At 36.2% G+C, this 24,722-nt stretch overlaps 1 protein-coding gene across 8 annotated transcripts in view; it reads right to left on the bottom strand.

Moving 5' to 3' along the window:
- The window catches only part of pum (pumilio), a 419,525-nt gene that overhangs the window by 242,209 nt on the left and 152,594 nt on the right, over positions 1 to 24,722 (bottom strand). For all 8 annotated transcript variants that reach the window (XM_089647469.1, XM_089647470.1, XM_089647474.1 and 5 more), the window contains 3 exons: positions 21,694 to 21,805; positions 20,110 to 20,210; positions 18,899 to 19,045 (listed from right to left, as the gene is read on the bottom strand). In XM_089647469.1, the coding sequence (XP_089503595.1) occupies positions 18,899 to 19,045; positions 20,110 to 20,210; positions 21,694 to 21,805 (360 nt within the window). The remainder of the gene's footprint in view (positions 1 to 18,898; positions 19,046 to 20,109; positions 20,211 to 21,693; positions 21,806 to 24,722) is intronic.

Raw genomic sequence — 24,722 nt, forward strand, 5'->3', positions numbered from 1 at the left:
ATAATTTATGGAAAATAATGCAATACGAACAAAAACATAACTTAAATGTGATCGAATTTAGCAATTCGATTACAATAAGTGTTTGTACGAAACCGGATTACAAAAATACGATAAGGAGCAAGAACGCGAATAAAAACAAGGAGCGAAGGGAAATAAAGCCGGGGGCAGAAAAACAGAGGCCACAAAAGGGTTAATTAGCTTTAAATTCGCATTAACTACCCTCGCGCCGTGAAATATTAAACAGGCCGCAAATGAAACGGATGAATAAGTTGCGGGATTAACACATCATTTACACATAAAATACAGAATCTGATCCTCCCACAGCCCTCACGCTACTCCCTTCGCGAGTCCTACCCTCCGTACCCAGTCTACCCGCGCCGGAGTCGAACCCTCTTCATTGTAATCCCGAGCCGGGCTAATCCCAGGTGGCACAACTTGGAAATTAAGGCTTTCAAATTGGGATCATAGTCGTTATTGAACAGGTAATGATCCAACTTAGCGGCGATATATAATTGCCGTATTATAAGGAGGTATCGGAAAATTATTGTTATAATTTACTTAATTCCCCTAAAGCCAAACTTTATTCCAAAAAGATTATCATAATTACCTGCAATTTTTAAGGCTGTTATTAAATTTTGAAATAAGAAAAAATATTTTTACTATTTGATTCCCAATAAGCATTTTTATTTAACAAAAAAAAACATGTTACGTTTGCATTGTTGGATAGCGATATGATATTGTTGGATTCCGAAATAAAAGCTCCCAAAAATATCATGAATGCCATCTGTTGTTCGCAATACGAGATTTTATCCAAGAATCTAACCATTTTCCATACAGCAGGCAGATTTGCGGGAAATTAATGAAACAGAAGCTTTTATAAGAACATTTCGATATTGCATTATTTTTTTGTTTAAAATTCTTCTTCGAAGTAGGACTGGACTGGACTGGACTAGACTCAAGGACTCTTGGTTCAAATGTAAAAATAATAAAAAATTCAAACATACAACGTTTAAAAAAATTTATATACAATATTGTTAAAAAAATATGTATTGGTAAAGCTAACCAATAGATAACGTTGATAACCAATTTTGAAGTTACCTTAACAAATTAAAAATTCGATGTTATTATATAAATAGTACGAGTCTATGAAAAATTGGAAATCGAAAAGTGTTTTCCGTTAGAATGCGATCATGAAAAGTTCAAGCTGACCGTGAATAACAGATTGATGAACAAAAAAAACTCTTCCGTCATCATAAGATAATTAAATGAGAAACGAAAACAACCAGAGTTAATTAGAAACTACGAAAAAATCAAGTTTACAGCAAGGGTTTTATTTTGAGGGAATCTAAAAATACTTCCAACCTGTCACATAACCAAGGTGATAAATATTTTTCTTAAATTCTTCTGCGAGGCGCTCATTTGACACAAATTCAGGGATACATGTTTGAAGCCATACTAATCTAATAATTATTGTGAATGATGTTTTTGGAGTATTATGCCGTATTGCACTTCCTCCTCCTTCATTCAATGAGTTAATATTTCAGTCAGCTTCGCTTATTAACAATATTTACAAGTTATTTAACTCTTTAGATTTTACAATATTTTTACCTACAAAGTCCCAACAACCCGGTGAACTTTAATGGAATTTCGGAATGCTTTCGAGGTATTTTAAATGTAATTGGAATAAAATAACTTAGTTTGAATACCACTTCAATTGAATATAGTATGTAAACCAATCGGTTTCGATTCGACCTGAACCTTCCGTCAGGGTTTTATAAAATATACTATTTTATGTTTTATGAAACCCTGCTGATGGTTCAGGTCGCATGGACACCGGTTGGTTTTTACAGGGTGTTGGACGTACTTGACTTCTTTAACCAGTGATTCTTGACATTATTTGAATTTAAAAATGTCAACGAAATTTTGGCCTCCACTGACTTTTTTGATGTTTCTTTTTTCTACAAAAACAGAAAATCAGCAGAAATTGATTGGAAAGCTAGGGTCGATGTGGATAGTTACTCGGCTGAGTGACCAGTGTCGAAATGTGGAAGAATTTATTTAAAAATTGTTTTGATATATATTTTTTTTTTGAAAAATAAACACCAAATTTCATTTACATTTTTTACTACAAATAAGTTCAGGAATCACTGGTTAAAGTCAAGTATGTCCCTTAACTCCCTGCATATTTTACTCAAATAAAGTGATATTCAAACTAAGTTATTTTACTCTAATTATAATTATGTATACCCCTCAAAATGCTACATGTGTAAATTTATTTTAAATGTGCTATATTTTTTTTTTATTTATTATATTTTTTTTTATTTTAAAAGAAAGACAAACATTCCCGGGTTACTAATAACCCAACAATGTTTGAAAATCTGCTACTACCACCACAGAAAGCCGAAAATGTTGCTTGTGTTGTGATGGAGGACTTAGCCAGCCGAGGAATCGAACACGCGACGCTCGGGTGAGACCCAAGCGCTATGCCCACTCAACCACTGACCGGTCGAATATATATATGCTTCTTATTGTTTGAAGATGTCATAAAAAGAAATACCATTTTGAAATAGATAAAATTATCTTTGAGATGTTTGTATTTGGTTTTTAACCTTTTTAATGACGGAAGGTATTAGTATGGCTGTGCACGGCTGGCCGTGAATATTTTAGCAAAAAATTAGATCATTGTAAAGTCGGTAATATTAATAAACTATTGATCGATGATGATCACGATCCCTGACAACCATGCCACAGTGCGAGAGGGGTCAAGGTCTTCCCAGCTTGGTCTTAAAGACATAGAAAACTGCATAATGCCAAAAATAATTCTGTACCCGTACAGGTGCTGAGGTAAACGCAATTCGACCCTTCATCAAGCGGTGTATTCAGTCGTTTTTGAGAAGATTATATCGATTATATCAATATCGCTTAGACGTCTTATTATTTTATGTCATGTTAACCAAATGATTTTATGATTACATACCTCCACTAACATTTATCAAACTATAAAATCATTAGAAATTTTGTGTAAAGCTACTCTAAGCGCCTAAGCCTATTCTGGATCTGGGCAACATAAGCTATCGCAACGGGGCCGGCTTTCTTCCAGTCATCTCTGGCTATGACGAACGTTGACAGATGTATTTGTGGACTAGTTATAGACAAGTCGAGAGTTGAAACAATCCAGCATCCATCACAGTCTACCCGGGATCAAGGGAGGAAGTGTTTTTTTTCTTGGAAGTCATCCAAAAGGAGAGATAGAAGCGACGAGTGGCAAAAGAATATTAAGGTGAAACACTGGAAAAGAAATAATATTATGTATTTTAGGGAAAGATTTAACAGGTCTTTCATTTAACAAGTTCAAATGGCCACATACATTTTTATATGAATAGAAATAATAATATTATTTGAGGAGGGATTTTATGTTATGTTTTAAGTTTATTTGACAAAAAAAATAAATGTATATATATATATTTATATATATATTCACTGTAGATCAAGTTATGGCCATATTTGTTGGACATGTTTTCAAAGACAGTGACCACTGTAATTCAAAATCCACTAGACGGAATTGAATGAAATTTATACATTTTATTGAAAGCATAAAAAAATAGTGCCTGATGGAAGGATTCTTTGTAAAAATTAAAACTTCGATTTTGTTTTAACAATAAACTAGCACTTTTTCCTTGAAAATCCGCGAGTAAATTATCAGAGTCCGCCATTTTGTTTATTTTCAACCAAAAAGCTTGGATCAGGCACTAGGTTAACTATTAAACTAATGATTTTTTTGTTGTTGTTTGATTATTTTAGAAGATAAAAAAAAATTAAAAAAACAATAAAATTTTATGATGGTCACCGCAAAGACAACTTGTGGGACGGGGTCCAACAAATATGGTGATAACTTGGTCAAAAATAAATATATATGTATATTTTTAGCTTTTTGTCAAATTAAGTTAAAAAATAATATAATAACTTTGTCGTATTCGTTGTATATAAAATAAATTAAGCTACTGTCATGTTTTTTAAAATTTAAATACTCATTTTTTCACCCCGCTGACTACCCTAACATCTTAAAAAAAACGCATTTTTCATCATACAAAAAGTCAATTGTAGAAAACAGCTGTAGCTGCTGGTTTCTTTCTCCCAAGCGTACTAGTTTACCTTCCAATGTGGCACCCTTGCGCATAATCAAGACAATCTTTTATCTTTAATTTAATGTTGTTTATGCCGGCTTTCTGAAAAAACGACATTTGCGCCTGCCGAAGCTTTAGTTAAGGACTGCAAGAGCACTAAACATGGATCAAATTACGTTTGAAACTTAAGCTAGTCAAAGTATTCAAGGCATTGGGCCGAATGAGTTCAGTTGTACGTTCACGTATACGACTTCTTTCAATTTTAAGAGCTTCATTAGTTCACCTTTATTCATTAATAATAATAATAATAATAATAATAATAATAATAAATTCTTTATTCCAGGATGTGGGGAGGTTAGTGCAATCCCACACATCCCATAGATGAGATAAGTACAAATAATATTTACATAGAGTAACATAAATACAATAAATAAAAAGAGATTAAAAAAATTAAAAATGAAATTAAGTTAAAGCAGAGAAGCACGGGAATCCAACGGATCTAAGATTGTGGGAGCAAGTATCTTTCTCCAATGGTCTTCAATGCTCGATCCTGAAGTCAGACGCGATTCTATGATAATAGTGTTTCTGGAATGGTTTATCCTTTCCCTCAGTCCTGCAATCCTGGTTCTTAACAGAGCTGTAAATCCTGGAACTCGCCCTTCTGTTAACATCGAGGAGGCACTGCAGTGCCTGGGGAGTCCGAACATCAATCGGTAAGCGTTATTATATTGAACCCGAAGCCTTTCCATTGTTCTTTTCTTGAAATTAGCCCAGAGCTCGCATGTGTACAGGGTGGTGCAAAAGGCTAAGAAGAGCGTCCTTTTCACTCGTGGACTACAGAGCCGGAATCTTCTACTGAGCATGTTACATTTTATGCTCAGTACACGCCTCTGCCTGTCAATATCTTCATCATCCGTTAACTTGTTGTTGATGATATGTCCTAGATATTTTGTGGTTTCTACTGTTTTCAGAATCTCACCATTCAAAAAGACTGGGGGAATGTTTTTTGGGCCTTCCCCGTGTTTTATGACCAACAGTGCTGTTTTTTTCGCATTATAGATCATGTTGGTTTCGTGAGCAAATTCCTCACAGATTTTCAGGAGAATTCTTAATCCCCGTATTGACGGTGCCATCAGAACCATATCATCTGCGTAGCTCATATTGTTAACACATAGACCTCCGATGTGGCAGCCCACTCCAGCATTGTTTAACCTGTGGGTTAATTCGTCCATGTATAAGTTGAACAGTACTGGGGACATACATCCACCCTGTCTGACCCCGCTTTTCAAGAAATAGGGTTCTGAGAATCCATCTTTCCACTTTACAAGGTTTTCCTGTTGGCGATGCCATGATTCGAGAATTTTTACCACTTTCCATGGTATCCCTCTTTCCTTTAGTTTTTTCCATAGTAGGGGGTGGGAAACTCTGTCGAATGCCTTACTAAGATCCAAAAAGCATGCGTAAGTTGTTGTTTTTCTTTTCCTGTAGTATTCCAGCGTCCGTTTTACGCAGAATATGGCTGAGTCCGTGGAGCATTCTGTTTTGAAACCCATCTGATTGTCTTTCGTTTTCAATTGGGGTCCGACTTGGTCTAAGAGAACTCGTTCAAATATTCTGGCGGTCGCTGTGGCGATGGATATCGGTCTGTAATTTTCCTGTAAAGTTATGTCTGTCAGTTTAGATTTTACTATCGGTATTATGATTGTCTTTGTCATGTCTTTGGGTAGATAACCACTCTTTATGATATCGGTAAACAATGTTGCCAGTAGTTTCAGAATCGCTACCCCTGCATGTTTGACGTGTTCGATACTTAAGCCGTCATGTCCTGCTGATGTTCCGGATTTCATGTTTTTAATGGCGGTTTTCACCATGTTTGCAGTGACTATGGGGTCAATATCATCATAGGCGTTCAAATGCGTTTCGTTTGAGGAGATGGTCGGCGTAGTAGTCGCGAAATGTTTTTTGAAAATATTGGCAATTACTTCAGGATTTGTTTCTCCGTTTATGTTGCACGAAACTTTGGAACGCATGTTCAACATTTTATTAGACTTGTTCCAAAATGATTTGAAGTCCCGATTATCTAAGTCCGCTGCTATTTTATCCATCTGGAGTTGTGTCGAATTCTTTTGGCATTGTTTTAGAGCTGTTTTGAAGGCGGCACGCTTTGTCCTTCTATCCTCGGCGATGGGACCATTGTGCGGTCTCCCATTATCAATCCAGGTGAGCATCGCTTGTCTTGATTTTTCGTATTTGTCTGCGACAAATTCATTCCATCCACAAACTTGCTTATATTTTGGTGTAGTAGTATTTCTAAATATACTAGTGGCACTGTCTCGTAATGCTTGTACTATACATCCGTAGAGGTGTTTTATTTTGGCACGTTCAGGGTTGCCACCGTCCTCAAGAGATGTATTTTTTGGGTTGATTTTAGCTAGATAAGTTTGCGAACATGAGTTGTAAATTCCGATATCACGTATATTTTTCGGATTCCATAATGCTGGATCCCTTAATATAGATGAAAATACTTCCGATGTTACTATTCCATTCGTATTTAAAGTTATTTCGAGGGGTCGGTGGTCAGTCCAATCAACATCGTAATGTATTTTCATATCGATAATTTGTTTGTAAATATTTTTTGTAACTAGACAGTGGTCTAACCACCTGGTAGTACTATGCGCGTCACTGACGTATGTGTAAGAATTCTCAGGTAAAATTTCGGTGTCGGCACAAATGTATTCGAATTCTTGACAAAAAGATTTTAGCTCTATTCCAAAGAGTGAGTCGGGATTAGCGTTGAAGTCTCCGATAATAATTGAATTGATATAATCTTTGTCATCAATGATCGTTTGTAAGGAGGCCAGGCAGTTGGTAAACTCCACAAAGTTGTCAGTTAGGCAAGTCGGCATATAGATTGTGAAGATGGTTAAATTTTCAGTATTTAGACTCACCTCGATTCCGGCCATACGACAATTGTCCATCGGGATTGTGGTAACCCTTAAGTTTTGCTTGTAAATTATTCCCACTCCGCCGTACGGCCGACCTAGTAGGGGACCGTTAGCTATATTGACGGCAGAGGTGCCCAAGCTATTGAAATGCGGGTGAATATTAGATAAAAATTCAATCTCGGTTGGGAGTAGCCATGTTTCTTGGACTAGTATAATGTCATATGATTCGCAGAGATCGTGAATAAATTTTTCGGAGCTACGGACCGATCTGCAGTTAATCGAAATAATTCTTAATTTATCGGTTGTCATTTTGATTTTTGGTTGATGTACGCGATTCTATATATTTACGGAATACAATTCCTTCCGGCCATAGTTCTTCCACCAGGTATTTCGGCCCTTCAGTTGCTTTTACAGAAAGTTTAAAGGTGTTAAATGGCGTGGGACGGTAAGGCTTAATTTTTTCGATCTTAGTATTTTCGAGACCATTATCTGCAAGGTAGGTCTTTACGTCGTCCTCAGTAGTTTCCAATGTAAACCGTGAAATATAAATTGACGTAATTAAATATGCCGACTTCAGTGTCGTAGAGGTTGCTTTTCCTCTCAAGTTGCGTTTGGGTTTTCTAGTTACTAATGTAAATCCTTTCTCATCTTCCGCAGGAGGACGAGGCCGCGGACCGCGGTCACGCGATACCTGTTTATTATTTTGTTTTAAAGCGTGTGCGAAGTTCATTCCCGGCTGCACTGGACTATTTGGAGTGTGTTCGTTCATTGTCTTTGTGTGTGTGGTTGACACTGTATTATTAGAACCAGTCGATAAGCAGGATGCGCCGCCCGTCGGTATTTGTTTACTATTTGAAAATCGTGACTTACCCACAATTGAGTGGTTAATAATTACTTCCGAATTCCCAGTTAAGTCACTTTGTTTGTTTGGTACCTGAATATTTGCAATTTGTTCTCTTATTAGTGCCAGTTCTTGTTTTATGTCTTCATTTTTTGTGGTCGATGAATCTTTTAGTTCGGTTTTTATATGCGTTATTTCCGTTTTCAGTGCATTGAGTTCCTTAAGGAGTTTGGACACATCTATGCTGTCGAAGTTGATGGGAGGCAATTTATGTAATTGTTTAGCAGCGAACACTGGTAGCTTATCAGGATCGGTCTCCTTCAATGCTCTCAGGATGTCCTGGAGGTAATAATAAACAATTAATTTTGCACATCAAACGACATTATTCAAAATGATGTGTATATTATTTATTTATTATTATTTATTATTATTACACGCCCTAATGGGCTTTTACACACTACAAAGTTTAATAGTAGAGTATCACAGTTATTATAGATTCTATAAAATTAAAACAATAAAGGAAATTAAAATTAAATCAAAATTAAAACAATAAAGTTTACCGAAGCTTATCTGACACTTAAGGCTGTGCTTAAATAAGGGGGTATTTCACTATTTCTGATTATGTTCTGACTAAGCACTAATCCGTGGATTAGTCATTTTTTTGTTTTCACTATATCTGAATAACGCTAACGCTCGGGTTAAAGTTCGATTTGACTAATCAGTGCTCGAACCTCACGTTAGGCGCTATTCCTCGAATCAAAGATGGCGTCAAAACATTCCGAGTTTGACAGAGGAGAAGTGAGTCGAATTTTGTTGCGAATTATTATGGATACCGAGGTTTTTGATTTACAGAAGCAGGTGAAAGGGCGGCGATGCGAAGGCCACGAGTTTTAAGAGCTCGAATGAATTTGAATGCTTGTATGATCCACCCTGAATTATTTGATTGTGTTCAAAATAAGAAACAATGTATTAATTCGACACGAATCTATCTAAAATGACCTGATAATCAACATAACATAACCAAAAAAATGCACATTTTGCGGTGTGCGGACTGTGGCGGGAAACTTGTCAATTGGCGTTGACGCTAGCATTCCATAGACATTGCGGCAAAACATGACAGGCGTTGTAGTAGATTGGGTAACTGCAAACATTTTGCGATGTTGCCAGACTATTTCGAGATCTATCCGGAAGCTGGGCAACAATGGTGAAACCGTTGAATAACGAAGTTATTCTGATCTTTAAAGCCAGCCAACGGATAGCTAGTCAGATATTTAGCCCGACATAGTGAAATACCCTCTAAGTCTATCGGAAGTAGGAATATGTCTTATCAATTGTTGACAATGCTCGCAAATATCGCTAACTGACCATAGAGGATGGATTTAATCAATATATTTTTGATATAGGGTTTTAGAGTGCTAGACACCCAGATATGTCATCCATGAAATTAAATAAATGGTAAAAATATCATGTTAAACTTTTTATACTCATAAATGGATTATCAATGGACCCATGTTTCAGACCCCATAATATAATAAAATATGCATATCACAAATTGCAGTGTTACACCCTGAAATTTTAACACCCAATTTATAAATGTGATGTGAAATATTTTGTGATGACTTCATTTATTTCAAAACTGAAAGACAACCATTCAGAATGTAGGTATTTGAAAATAGATTTTTATTTTTATTTTAAGTTAACATTGTAAAAAACATTCAAGTTACACAATATTAATTCTAAACACACATGAAAATTCAGATTATTATCAAACATACTAATTTCGGTTATTATTTTTTTTTTTAAAACTTGCTCTGAATTTAACTGTCATTTTCAAAATTGGAACTGATTGTGTGAAGAATTCAGATAAGCGATAAAGTGGGTACCTACCTATCATTTGATAATTTTAACAGAAAATTATTTTAATTGACGTTTTCAAAATTTAAATGATTTTTCAAGAATTCAGATAATTTTTCACGGGTCTGCGCTGGTTATTATTAATGAACTCTGTGAAAAATAAAATCAAAAAATGATAATTGCCACAGGCGAGAATCGAACCTCGATCGACTGCTTAGAATGATGAAATGATAACTATGCTAACCATTTCACCACCAACTATTGTAAGAATGGCTGCATAAATTCTTTATGCTTACTGAAAATATAAGAATTATGTACTTTTTAATGTAACATCACATTACATCATATTGTTTAATTAGTGAAATTATTATAAGACTGCTATGGTGTAGGGATAAAAACTTTGAGATGGTCTCGGTTTAGATTCTCGAAAACATAAAACAAGTTCAAAATAAATATTATGTAAGGATCTGTGTCTGAGTCTTGGATATTTTATACAACATATTTTTACCAATCCACTAATTTTAGGTTTTTGGGGAGTATAATACCATTGCTTTTTTATAGTACAGTTTTGTAAAATTTCGCCACAATTTTTTAACACATTCACCGCCAGCCTTGTGCTGGGAAAGATTGATGTATGACAAGTTTTTGGATTCTCTACAAACTTATTATAGTCTTATTTATTCTAATGCATTCAGTTTTATGTGAATTTCGCCAATGGCAGAAGAAACAAGCAAGCAATATCCGGTGCAGTGAAGGATAAGTAATTAGTTGGGCCTGCAATGGGGAGCCTCGGCCTGCTGAAGAAACCCCACGTCACCTTCGAGCGTCATCAAAGAGACAGATTTTGACCGAAGGCAAGTCAGTCATGGCAAGCGCCTCCCCCAAAGCAAGCAGGCCGCTTCATCTGGAGCCAGTGAGAGTATAGCATCTCCAAAGAGGTTGTCTGCTAATGTTTTTATTATGATGAAAGTGTATTATATTTAAAGAGTTAATAATAACCAAGTAATGAGTGAACTTGGGTAAAACATTTGCAATGGTGTCTTGTGACGTCACACGAGACACCATTCGGTACAATTCGTAATACCAATGACAGTTTTGCAATACCGCCTCCCATCTACTGTTATATCTCACGTTTTCAGCTGGCCATAAATATCTACATTTTGATGGCTCATATTATCTTCGATACTATTAAGTATTCAAAAAAAAAAAGATCTGTCTTCAGCATGCTCTAATAAATGTGATGTAACCTCATTGGGGTGTAGCTGATGGGTATATAAGGAAGGCGGGGAAGTAGCTGGCTATTCAGATGTGTAGACCAAACACAGCAACGTTTCAATTCTGAATGGTAGTCTTACACTATGGCGATACTATGATGGGAGTGTTAAGCACTATCACTATGCTCAGGAGGCTACTAAAACATTCATTCAAGCTCTTCACTTAAAAAATTACTAATACTTGATAATTTGTATAGCGTCGTTTTTGTGCAAAATCACCTCAAGGGCGCTGTACAAATTTGTAATACATTTCTACAATAATCTACGTTATTACTATCTATATATGGAGATAATATACAGTACAATACTTACCTGGTAGGTCAACATTAACTAATTGTTTATTAGCGAAATTTAGATACAGGATTTAGGACATAATTGGATATAACTGGACTTTCTCTCAGGAATGGTATATTTAATTTAAGGGTATGATAGCTTAAAAAGGTAAGTTTTTAGTTTAGACCTGAATTCTGTTGGACTTGTTATCTTTGGATCTTAGTTCCGGAGGGAGTTTATTCCAAACCTTCGGCCCAGATACTCCGAAAGCGCGATCACCAAACTTAGTATTTGGTTTGCGCTTAGGTTCCATCAGTCTACCTACAGCTGCTGATGTTGCTGATCTAAGAGTCGACTGCCTCGTACCAGTGTTTTCCGGGACTCATAGTTAGAGTCTCCATCTTCTATCTTCGTCGAACGTCACAGCGGTGCTGCCAAGGTCTGGTATCTGTGAGAGGATAGTGTGTGAGCGCTTTATTAGCAGCAGACACATACCTGGACAGATGACGAACCTCGTGCTGGCACTGTTCGTGGACGCGGTGGACTCTTTCGCTGCAGCAGCTGGTCCAGTTTCTTCACCACCTAGGATTCTTGCTGCAGAGTCTCCATCTTCTATCTTCGTGTCACCTGTTTCTGTACTTCATTTTACTTAACTTAACTGCACTTTATTTTTGTAATATTTATATTTTTTGTAATACCTGCATCAACTGTATCACCCTGAGGTGATATCTCACAAAAGCGGCGATATACAAATTATCCAGTAAATAAATAATAGTTCAGAGATGTAGGGATATTTAAACACCATCCAGCACAATTTGTACTGGATTCTTTCAGGGCACTTGAGCCAGTGAAGGTTACGAAGGTGTTCTTTTACGAAGGTGTTCCGAAGAAACCCCGGTTATGAGCCGTGCTGCTGAAAAAAACCGATGCTTACAGTCATATTTATTAGACTTTTGAACATAAAGTCTGAATCTAAATTGACACCAAGAAGTTTGACTGTTGTTTTTGGGATGAGATATCGCTACCGGAAATAGAAATAGGTCAATCGTCTATGAAATGTTGACGTTTGTTTGTGGCCACCCAGAGAAACTCAGTCTTAGATGGATTCAGCTTCTGCTTGTTTGTAGACATCCAACGAGTTATTGCTTCTAGACATTCAGTTATACGGATCTTGAGACTATTGATTTATTGGTTATTTGTGCGGCAGCAATTTTCTCCACGATTTTTTAAATGAATGGTAAGTTTAGGGTCGATAATTACCTAAGTTATCGGCGTCTAGTTGTGAATTTTTCATGGTGTAACTACAGCTGACTTCAGTGGCTCAGGAAAGTCACCAGTGCTCAGTGATTTATTAAAAACGTGAACTAATAATGGAGCTAAAACAATAGAACATTGTTTTAATAACCATGTCGGTATGGAATCAAGACTGTTCTGCTATTAGGCGAGCTTGAAATAATTTTTATTACTCCTCCCAGCGTTGTGGGTTCGAAAAAAGACAAAATTCCATTAGAATTTACAGTGAATATTGGCAGAGGGGCGTGAGAGATGCGGAAGCATGAATGGATTCAATATTTTCCTGAAAAAAAATTGAGAAGGCTTCCCCCCGGAATATCTATTAATATCTATTTTCGTTGGAATAGTGACTTCGGAAATTACAGTCTTTATTGAGTTCCAGAGACGTCGCGGGTTGGTTCGCTCAGAGTTAATCTTTTCTTTCCAATACTTCCAATATTTATTTTACTCGTATACTGTTTTTGAGCAAGGATCCACTCGTCTCTTGTAGTTACAGAAGAGTTTTTTCTATAGGACCTCTCTAATTTCCGCATAAGTCTCTCCTGGATTCGACATTCGTCGTCAAACCAGCCGTCAGACTTTCGAACTTTTCGTGTGGACATAAATGTATTATTACAGAAAACTGTGCCTCAATTTATTTTTTCTTAATATTATAACATATGCTAACATATACTTCCTTCTTAACGAGACACTGACTATTTCAAATAAATAGAGCAGTGTCAACAGTAGGGTCATTTGATCCAAGATAACATGGCCTTGTAATTGGTAGGCAACATAGAATATTCCATGGGGAACGGTAATTCCGTTTACGAATATTCATTGTAACATGTCACCTAATTTATATGCTAAGAGAATGCATTCAGGTGAATGCAAACCCTAATCCCCAACACAATGTTAGAGCCATTTCAAATATAGGTTAAGCTCTTTCATACAAATAAGCACTCTCAAGGTGAAATATTGATATTATTGTTATGAATGATATAAAATAAACTTGCTCAAGTCCCCGGTGTAGATTTTACGTGGACAGTGACCTTCCTATTGTTTAGAAGGTCAATTGTGCTAAATTTCTTCAATCTCAGAACAAAACTGTAGATTTGTATAAAAATCAAAGCAAAGCCATTCATATGACACTCCTGTTTAAATAAATAGAAGACATATAAAGCTTTTTTTAAATCATAAAATTGAAATAACTTTGCGCGCGTTTGGCGTGTATCCCGACTACGCAAAATAATAAAACAATAATTCATTTTATTTTAACACATGTCAAAGAAAACCTCCATAAAATTATTTATAAATGATGCAAATGTGAATGGTAGAAGTCAGGGATGCCCTAGAAAGACATGGCATGATCAAGCGAACCAGATACTTGAGTCGGGCCATGTCAAGAGTCAGAATAATAGAAGAGTATCTGAGAGCCGATGTATGAATGTGAATGAGGCAAGGAGTGTGTGCCAAGACCGAGTTGTTTGGTGGTCCATTCTCTCTGACTACCCACCCTGGTTTATAATGTTTTGACTTTTAAGTCAAAAAGGTGTGAATAAAGAATTACTACAAAAAGTTTATCATCATCCATACATGCAGGACTTTTGATGTATGTACAGGCAAATTACATAGTGATTTACTTGCTTTATAACTTCAAGCTCCTCTATAAGAATGGGAAGAGAAACATATACCCTAGTTATTCAAGAGAATCTTATAATTAATCATGTTTATTTAATTTATGTTCTTTTTATTTTTGTTTCTGCATGCATTATTTTTTAATGTAATTTTATTTTTGTTATTTCTTTCTCATGTTTCAAAATTATCTGTCATCAAAATTGTACCACCTACATGTAAAAGCCCTCTGGGAGTTAAATAAATAAATGTTTATAGATTACACCGCACAATGTATATTTTTTTATTATTTAATTGCGGAAAATGTTATTCAACATACGGAGATAACTTCTAAATAACAAATTAATAATGTGCTTTTTTGATTCTATGTTCAAAAGCACACACTTAATACAACTCCTGACATCTATTGCTTTTTGAAGGAAACATTTTATATGGTTCTTTCGACTGAAGAATATAGAATCCTATTCTTTTGGTGGGCAAACCGAATAAGTAATAAATCGTAAAAACAAACTTGCAGTAAAGTATAACTTGCAGTAAAGTATAACTTGCAGAATGGATTTTAAAATAATTTTTTGCCACTCAGTAGAAGCATTGCTGTTCTTACTGTCCATAATAAATGGGCCTTTGACCACAAATTATTCCGCTACATAAGGAGCCAAAGACAGACAGGTCTCCCGGCCAAGGGGAGTCACTAAATATCAGGGAACAATTAAGAATATTGTCCCAGAATATTGAGGGAACATCTCACTCAAAACTGGTTTTCTTATTAAAAATACTCACTGAAAAAAACACTAATATTCTACTTCTCCAGTCTCTGGACGGAGGGCGCATGAAACATTGGAAAGAACTGATGGAAGAAATGAGTATCGAACACTCGAGCAGAAAAGTGTCACAAATTGCGCACTTTGTAGTTCTAAAACGACAGGTCAAAAAATCTCTAAAGGCGGTGCGGCTAAAATGCCCTGCGAACCCTAACACTGTGGTCACCATCACAGCTAATGATGTAGACATCGCAATCACTTCAACAAAAGCTGGGAAAGCAGCTGGATGTGACTGAGTTCTCCAAGACTTTCTGAAACATGCTGGGCCACGGACAAAACTATGGATTTAAAAAATATTTTGTGAAATTTTAAAAACCGGAAAACAACGAATATCTGGGAAAAGACTAAAGTTATTGCGATCCTTAAAGCCAATAAGCCACAATAGGATATTCGTAAAGCTACCGGCACCGGCCCATCTCGCTTTATACAATTTAGAGCGAATTGCAGGCTTGCTGCAATTTTTCACAATGTGGTTCCACAAGAACAAGCTGGCTTCAAACCAGGCCGTAACAGCTGCCACCAGGTGTTGGCATTGACTGATAGATAGAGGATGCCAACACAGTACGACTTATTGAGCAACTGTTAACTGGTATAGGGAGGAAAAAGCAAAAAAAAAACCTCTCAATAATGGCCTCGCCCAAGGTTCAGTGCTGCCCCATCGCTTTTTAACTTTTACATCCGAGACCTTCCTCACACTGAAGGCAGAAAATTTGCCTACGGAGATGACATAAGAATTTTTAATATAAGTGTGTTTGTCGGAAGTGACTTGCCAGGTAAGTATGTTTTGGTATCTTTTCTAAATAACAAATGTAGATCCTAGGAAATAAATTGTACAGCGCCCTTGAGGTGATTTTTCACAAAAACGGCGCTCTACAAATTATCCAATTATTATAATTATTATTAAGAAGATGTAGCAGATGTGGCAGAAGAGACCCTTATTTCTGAACTTAAGGCTATGGAAGAATATTTCCTCAATTAATAAGAATAATAATAAATATTTAGGATACCCACAATCAAATAGATTAGACCATACTAGTATAAAAAATGATATTAGGGTTAAATTTCAAACTAGGATCAGGAAAATTTTAAAATGCAATCTATCTGCTAAAAATTTAGTAAAGCAATAAATACTTGGGCAATACCTCTATTGACGTACTCATTTGGCATAATTAAATGGTCCAATACAGATTTAGATAACTTAGAACGATTAATTAGAACTACGCTAACAAAGTTTAATTGCCATCATCCAAATTCAGCTATAGAACGAATTTATTTACCTAGAAATTTATGAGGTATAGTATAGTCAAAATAACTTCTTTGAAACATAATCAGGTAGAAATGCTAAGAACTTTTTTTCCATAGGAAAGCTAATAGCTAAGAAATGCACAAAATAATTTGCAAGGCAGATAGAAACATTACACCTCTAAATTTATACAATGAGAATGCCAACATTTTTATAAATCCCAACCAGGAATTATTAGATTCCTGGTCAAATAAAATTATACACGCAAAACACTTCAATTATCTCGACCAAACGTATGTTGACAAATTTTCGTCAAACAAATGGTTGAGTATTGGAGAGTTGAGCGCAGAAATAGAAGGATTTATGCTTGCCATTCAGGATAGTCATTAATACTAAAAATTATAGGAAGCATATAATCAAAAATACAAATCAAATTGATGATTTATGTAGAAATTTTTTGGCCTTTTACGGAAAATATATATCGGAATGTTCTATATTAGCGCCGTCTGAATATACATTTTAGGCATAATCAAGTTTTAAAAATAATTCACCAAAGTTTGGTAATTAAACATAACTTGATTGACTGCTGTTATTTTAAGTACCACATTATGAATACGAACCAAATTCATTTTTAGAAAATATATTATGATAAAACTATACTAACAGACCGAACGATTAGTCATAATAGACCCGATATGGTTTTACATGACAAAATTTAAAAAATAACTTATATCATTGATGTCGCTATTCCAAATTCCTGTAATATTCAAAAATCTGTTTCTGAAAAAATAAGAAAATACATACACAGATTTGGGAAATGAGATTAAAAGAATTTGGCATTCTCAGACTATAAAAATATTACCATTTGTTATTTCGGCTACCGGCATTATACCTAGCTCTCTCATTCAAAATTTAGGCGTAATTAGATCTGTCAAAGAATTTATACATAAGAATGCAAAAAAATAGTCATTTTAATACATGTAGGATTACGAAAGATTTTTTTAAATATTTATATTGAGGTATCAGTAGGATTTATAGGTCCAATTAGAAGTTCTACTAAGTCGAACCCTCTGATATGAAAATATCTGGAGTCGGTGGAATTACCAGCAACAGGCTCGACTTACAACTCTATACAGGTACATACATTATACCTTAATAAATTGTGCAAATGAGTATCGATTTGGACTTAACAATGTGTCATGTAAAAAAAAAAAAAACTAACTAAACCACCATCACGCCGCTTTATGGCAGGGGTAAACAGAGATGATAGACCGCCACACTCCTTGCTCCAATCACATATCATCCTCATACACCATACTCTTCTGTTATTCTGATTCTTGACATGACCTCACACGAATATTGATTCACTTGATCGTACCATGTGTTCCTCAGGTGTCCTGAGGTTCGATTCTCCTTATAGCGATCAAGAGTTAATCGTTATGCGCCAACAACGAATGAAAAATTACCCATCGTCTGAACGAAATTTATTGAATGTTTCATTTACACGTATTCTTGAATGTTGAAGGGTTGAAGAGATGATTATATTGGCAGCCCAGTGAATATTGTCTATGTTTCTGATGTTTTTGACGTTTCTACAGTGATATTGGCGATAGTGTGAAATGTCAATAACAAAACATCACCTTACCTTAGTTTGGATATCTAGAGCTGAAGAATGGGATGGGGGTGTTATGAACGGAGACACAATGACTTCCAGCCCATGTACTAAGGCAGTTATAAGGGTTTTCTCAAAATATATTTACTGACTTCACACCGATAGATGGCTTTATTATCAATATTGTCTCTTGTTGTACTTCAGATATATTTATCTGAATAAATTGTTTTTTCTACCTATAAAGTTCAGGTCTTAGATAACGGCATAAAAACACACAATTTGATAGCAAAACACATTAAAAAAAAACATTTGCCAAAACTCGTGCGTATGTTTTTGTATACATAATATATTACCCAACCAAAAGATATTTGCGAAAAAGAGTGCATCTCAAAATACTAACGGCATAATGCATAAGTGAAGTGAGACAACACATTGGAAGGATTGTTGAACTTGGTAATTTAAATTAATGCCCGGGGAGATTGAATGATTAATAAAAAGGGCCGCTGGATAACAACAGCAATGGTGCCCTTGCTAGTGTTAACTAGCCCCTTTTTTATCCGCTTGCACGACGTACGATGATATATGAAGATCGAGAAGAAGAGATACAAAGTCCGTATTACATGGTTCCCGATTCCTTACACATTTTTACTAGTGGTTATTTGTGTCATAAAAGAGTTAGATTTATGAATGGTCATCGTTGGACAGTACTGTAATACAAATCAAGCCGTGACCTACGATGCCAAGGTGATGCATTACAATGGATCTCCATGAGTTCTACTATACATGCTGCACTAGTCTCAACTGCTCCCAACTGACTGGAACCATAGCACTCCAATTGGGGTATATTGTGAGGCTGAAGGTATTGGGAAGGGAAAGATATCGGAAGGCTGCTGCCATTTCAAGCAACGTTTGGAAGGACGGTACTGAAAGTATGTACCAGTCTGGTCTGTATGTTTGGTAAGGATAAAGAGTTGATATGTGGTATGGTATTTATTTGTACTAACCTGAACTTCGAAGCTGTGCTGCTGTTGCTGTTGTTGTTGCTGGTCCAGCTGCTGAGCTTGAGGAGGGAGCACACCCACCCCCACTCCCAGTCCTCCGCCATTCACCAGGGACTGCGAGTTGTTGCTACCCGGTGGTGCGGCATAGCCCTGGGGACAAACAACAGATTTATTTCTTTTTTTAACTAACATTAATATTTAAACAGTACTTTTTCAGTAATCCGCCACTCAATAATAAGCCGTTATTTTTATTAGTTGATGGCACAAAATCAAGCGCATGATCAAATCAATTTGCCGGTATTCATATACCAAATTCAGTAATCCACTGCGTGCCTAGACTCGACATTCGTACACCAACAGGTGAGATATCTTACTCTTAGGCTGGGAATTGTTGCCCCATTTTCCTTTCCGATTGTCTGGTCAGACTATCAGATCGGACAAATCAAATACACATCTGATTCTCGAGTCAGATTTTATGTGGTCTCAGTCGTTTCCAATCTATTTAGCGAAACACTACAATCATCACAAAGGCCAAGTTCTTTATTTCCTTATCATAGAACTCATATTCAATTATAAATTATACAATTCATAAATAAAAATTTGTTTCGCCTCCTGAAGACATTATCAAAGTTTGATAATGCTTTCAGGAGACGAAATAGCTGTCACGCGTAGTAATGATTACACAGCAGAACTTATTTCTAAATAAAATGAATAATAATATTGTATTAATAAGGCATTGATACTTTTGTACTGCAGTGATAAGTAGTTAGGAGTCAATACTCATTTGCAAACTGACAAGTCAGACTTGTATTTTAGTTCTATGCAAAAGTTGGTACCGCACGCCTTCAGACAATCATATCAGTAATAAAATAGGCGACGCCCTTTCCGAGTCGGCTGTCCGATCCGATAGTCGAATCGGAATCGATTGGATGTGTATGGAATATTTCAACAGATGTCTGACGCGAAGGCCTTCTGATAGTCTGATCATCAGAATTTCTAATTTGAACAACTCATATGTTGAGTATGTTTATGGCTAAAATAGGCATTAATAATGGAAAAGGCTCAAATATGCATTGTGATGTCTAGTTATTATCATTAAGATACATTTTTGTACATTTTCCTTCTTTTTCTGAATTAAGTGTAACAACAAGTTTAGTAACATTAACAATGGATATGGCAGAGAATTTTAGAAAAATAATTAGAAAACTGGTTACCTGTTGGGAAGCTGCAAACCCCCCATCAAACTGATGTTGCTCCATGGTCTGCTGGAGAACCATGTCCAGGTGCTGGTTCATGGAATCGTTCATAGCCATTCCTGGAAAGGAGAATTCATTATAAACTTGTGTCACATGAAATTTTTGTTTCAAATAGCAAAAAGAAAGCAAAGATTTTATATTATAACCTAAGGAATTATTTTAGAAAGGAGTTCCCGCACGTTAAAGCAATACCTACTAGAGTTGATGGAACAATATTACATAATATGCAATGGAATCTCTTTACATTCGCGCAGATAGGAGTTGGAGAAAAATACAAATTTCGCAACTATTCTCAAGGGTGCATATCTCATAAACTCAGATTAACTGCTAAGATACTCCTTCGGTGGCACGCACTTGAACGCACTCTCACTAATTACTATTGGGACCCCGGGGACATGAGAAAATCTACTCGAGGCATTGCAAAAAGTATTCATCCACTTCCTCCCAGCTGATCTACAGATAAACTATGCAAAATTATTCCAGAGTGCTGCTGAATAGCCAAGGGCGGGAAAAACGGAATGAATTAGATTAATTAATTCAGTCCGGTGACATATATGAATTGATTTCCAACAGCATACTGAATTTATCCATTGGATTAATTTAAACCTAACAGAAATCTAATCGGCTTTCTTCAGCTAAGCTAAGCTATGCTAGGGTAGCAGAGCAGCATTCTCGATTTTATTGCAATATTTGGCATAGATGTTTGAATGAATCTTAGATTTTGTAATGCTTCATACAAGAATTTGATCGCTAGCTAGCGTACAGTGCAGTGGCGTGCATTGCTCTATTATATATCGAAGGCTGTGCATAGTTTTTCAACTTCAGGTATGAATTATTATGCATTGAATAATTGAAAATGACCAGGGTAGGGATTAAACGCCACTGCTAGTATGAAGAACAGTTAATTTTATCAATGACTAGTATACAATAATCTGTCTACAACTAAATAATCAAAACAAAAAATTATTGAATTAAGTTTAACAAAAAGGGAGATCCTGACTCTGATAGAGGAACACATTCAAAAAGAAGAATGCATATAATCAATGATGAAATCTTACAACACAACACAACAAGTAGGGGGACACTGAAAAATTTGCATTATTTTTTATGGAATTTTTGGGATAAGTTGTATTTTTCCGCAGTTATTTTGCAACAAAAGTTATATCGTGTTAATTTTTTGTTATTTAACAGCACAAAATTGGTGCCATTTTGAAAAATGATTCCAGTACACCGTGTTTTTGACGTAAAGTTAGTAAGTTAATAATAATAGCATTTCATGGCTATTCAATAATAGTAATAATATTTGGATGATTTGTATAGCGCCGTTTTTTGTGAAATATCACATCGAGGGCGCAACCTCGTCAAAACCATAAATTAAATATTTCGAATGTATGACACTTATCAGTTTCTCATTTTAAAATACCAGAAAATTGCACCAAAAATTTGCATCATTTGACTGAAAATTGGGAATTTTCCATAAAAATTTGTATCATCGCTATTGCAATCTATCTCTAATGTGTGTTATGGTGAATAATTACATACCTGGATGCATCTGCGTATGGTGCTGCGGATGTTGGGGATGCTGTGAGTGGAGACTCTGCAGATGCGGTCCACCGCCCAGTTGGCCCGGGTGGCCCAACATCCCTGGATGAGGCTGGAACAGGAATAGGATCATAAGTTACAAATATTTATAAACATGTTATGGCATTCATTTGTAATTATGAAAACATATTTTTTTCAATTACGGTACCTTCAGTAACAGTCGGTATCTGATTTTGAAACCGAGTTGGCGCAGATAATATTATCTGTTATAGAAAACAGAAATACAAATTACTGTACATACCATTCACCTTAAATTTATGTACAAGAGTAACTTTTTGTATTTCTAAAAATTTTTTAAAGAAAGAAATATTTCCCAGGTTACAAATAACCTGACAATATTACCAAGATTACTAGACTTGCCCTAATCTCTGGAACGAGGATCAACCACCTGACGATCATTTTGGAGCCATACACTTCCAGCATACTTTGAAAAAACGGCGACATCATGCATTGACCGCAGGCGAGCGAATATTAAAATAACAAGACCTTTCACAAAAAAGTATAGTTGTGGGACTTTTCTCAGCAAGGTCTGAGTTCGCGTTTCGCAGCCGACTAATTGACCAACCCTTGACTCTGTGCAGAAACGGGCGGTCCGTTTGATAGATTCCCCAATCTTAACAAACGGACTGCAATCTTTAGAGCACAGGCGTCAGGTAGGTATGCTGTCCTTGTTCTATCGGTATTACAATGGAAGATGCTCTGAGGAACTAGCGTCATTGATCCCTTCAGCACCGGTGCGTAGTCGGGATACACGCCAAACGCGCGCCCAACATTTATACACGGTTGACATTTGTCACATGAGAACGGGTCGCTTCTACGATTCGTTCTTAAGTTTAAGTGGAACTTGAACTTGGAACGTTCTTCTGTGGAACGAACTGCCGGCCTCTGTGTTTCCTCCTTCCTACAACTTGGGACTGTTCAAGACCCATGTTCACTCCTTCCTCTCCACAAAAAGACCCTCCACACAGCATCCCCAAAGATGACATAGGCCCTGAGGGAAATTATTTTCTTCAGGGCCTCCTGTGTGGAGTTAATATAAAAATAAAAAAAATAATACTATCGGTTTGTGTAGGATATAAAATAACATTCATTCTACTCGAAATTCTGGGATGTGCCTTGTGCATTTAGATCAAATACACGGCTAATTGTTTCTTTTGCTTTCGTAATGTTATGTATTCCTCCGTTTATTATATATTTTATGTTGCTAAATTTCAATATTCTTGGTAAAATTATTGTACCCTTAACCCATCGGCATACTAATTTTTATTTGTGACATCTGTGCATACTTGAGAAGAGGATTATTACTGTGCATTGTTCGCGCTTAGAAGCTGCAAACACGTGTCTATATAAGCTCCCGGACTTTAATTCTCCTGACGGGGTAGTTCTTATACTAGTGTTCTGAAAGTTCGTCCTTATAAGTGAAATATTAAAATTGTTGTGTTTTTTATGTTAAAATAGTTGTTTAGTGTAAATTCTAATAGATATGACAATTTAAAATATTGAAGTAAGAGTTTTATTCAAAAACTTTTAACAGACATAGCTGTATTTAAAAGTGCAGTGTGGGTTCACAGATGGATGCCACATGTTTTTCTGTCAGGGTGGAGCGATGACCGGTGTAAGGTTACGTTTTATTTTTTGTGGGAACATTTCGAAATGGGTAGTAAGGTCATAAATCATGATAAGATATACTTTGGACGAACTGTATGCCTTACGACCCTTACCGGTAATAAACAATCATAATAGTTTTAATAGTGGTGATAATGAAAATGACAATGGTGTACTTCTTCCCCAACGTAAGGGAAGGAAACGAGGGTGTAGAGCCGGAAGGAAGGTAAAATTAGTGAAAAATCTGCGGTTAGCTCAAACCAGAAATTTGCATCCACCTAAGTCTCTGAATGTTGCGGCTTGGAATGCGAGATCCATTGCTAATAAACACGAAGATATTGTGGATCTGATAAGGGGCAAAGATATTCATATTTTGGCGCTATCGGAGACTTGGCATGAGAATGCAGACTCATACTCCATCAAAACACTTCGGTCAAGCGGTTTCTCGGTGTATGAAGCTGCAAGACCGATCAAAACGGACACAAGCAACGTTAATTTTACAAATCACGGGGGGGTTGCAATTGTAGCGCAAAATGGTATTCGCTTAGACAGTATAGGAATACGTCAGGTGTATACCACTTTTGAGTTTGTCGGCTGCAAGGCTTCAGCTAATGGTGCATCCCTCGTGATAATTTCCATCTATCGTCCCGGGTCATGCACACCGACTGCAATTTTTTTCAATGAATTTAGATCTCTCCTGGAGTGTACCTCCAATTACAATTGCGACGTTGTTATTCTGGGAGATGTAAATATTCACTTGGAAAAGAAAGCCAATCCCATGACTAAAAAATTTAATAAAATTCTGCGTGACTTCGGCTGCGACCAGTGGGTTAACTCACCTACTCATGATGCAGGAGGCACACTTGACGCAATAATTTCCCGGGTCAGTTTTCCTCCGAAAATCGTAGATGTTACGGACATTGGACTATCAGATCATCGTCTCGTCACATCCGTGTTTGCCTTCGATCCTCCAAAACTGGAGTTTAAATCTATTATCTCCAGAAATTGGAGAGAATTCGACTTCGAGACATTTTGCATCGAATTAAAAACCTCGCCTCTCTGTGATAAGGAAAAGTATTGCGAAATGCAGGTAGAAGAGTTAGTTACTCTCTATAATTCTACGCTACTGGCATTAATTGATAAAAATGCTCCTTTCACAGAAAAGATCTGCCGCATTAGAAATTGCAGTAAATGGTTCGATGCAGAATGTCTTCAAAGGAAAAGGGAAATGCGTAAATTGGAGAGGGCTTACAGACGGAACCCAACTCTCAGCAATCGGCAGCTTTGGATTGCAAAGCAAAGAGTGTATAAGGAAGAAGTGACTAAGAAAAAATCAAACTTTTGGTGTGACCAAATTGAGTCAG

This window comes from Hesperophylax consimilis, chromosome 26, assembly GCF_061612785.1.
Source record: "Hesperophylax consimilis isolate HC1 chromosome 26, BYU_Hcon_1.0, whole genome shotgun sequence".
NCBI classification, from domain to species: domain Eukaryota; kingdom Metazoa; phylum Arthropoda; class Insecta; order Trichoptera; family Limnephilidae; genus Hesperophylax; species Hesperophylax consimilis.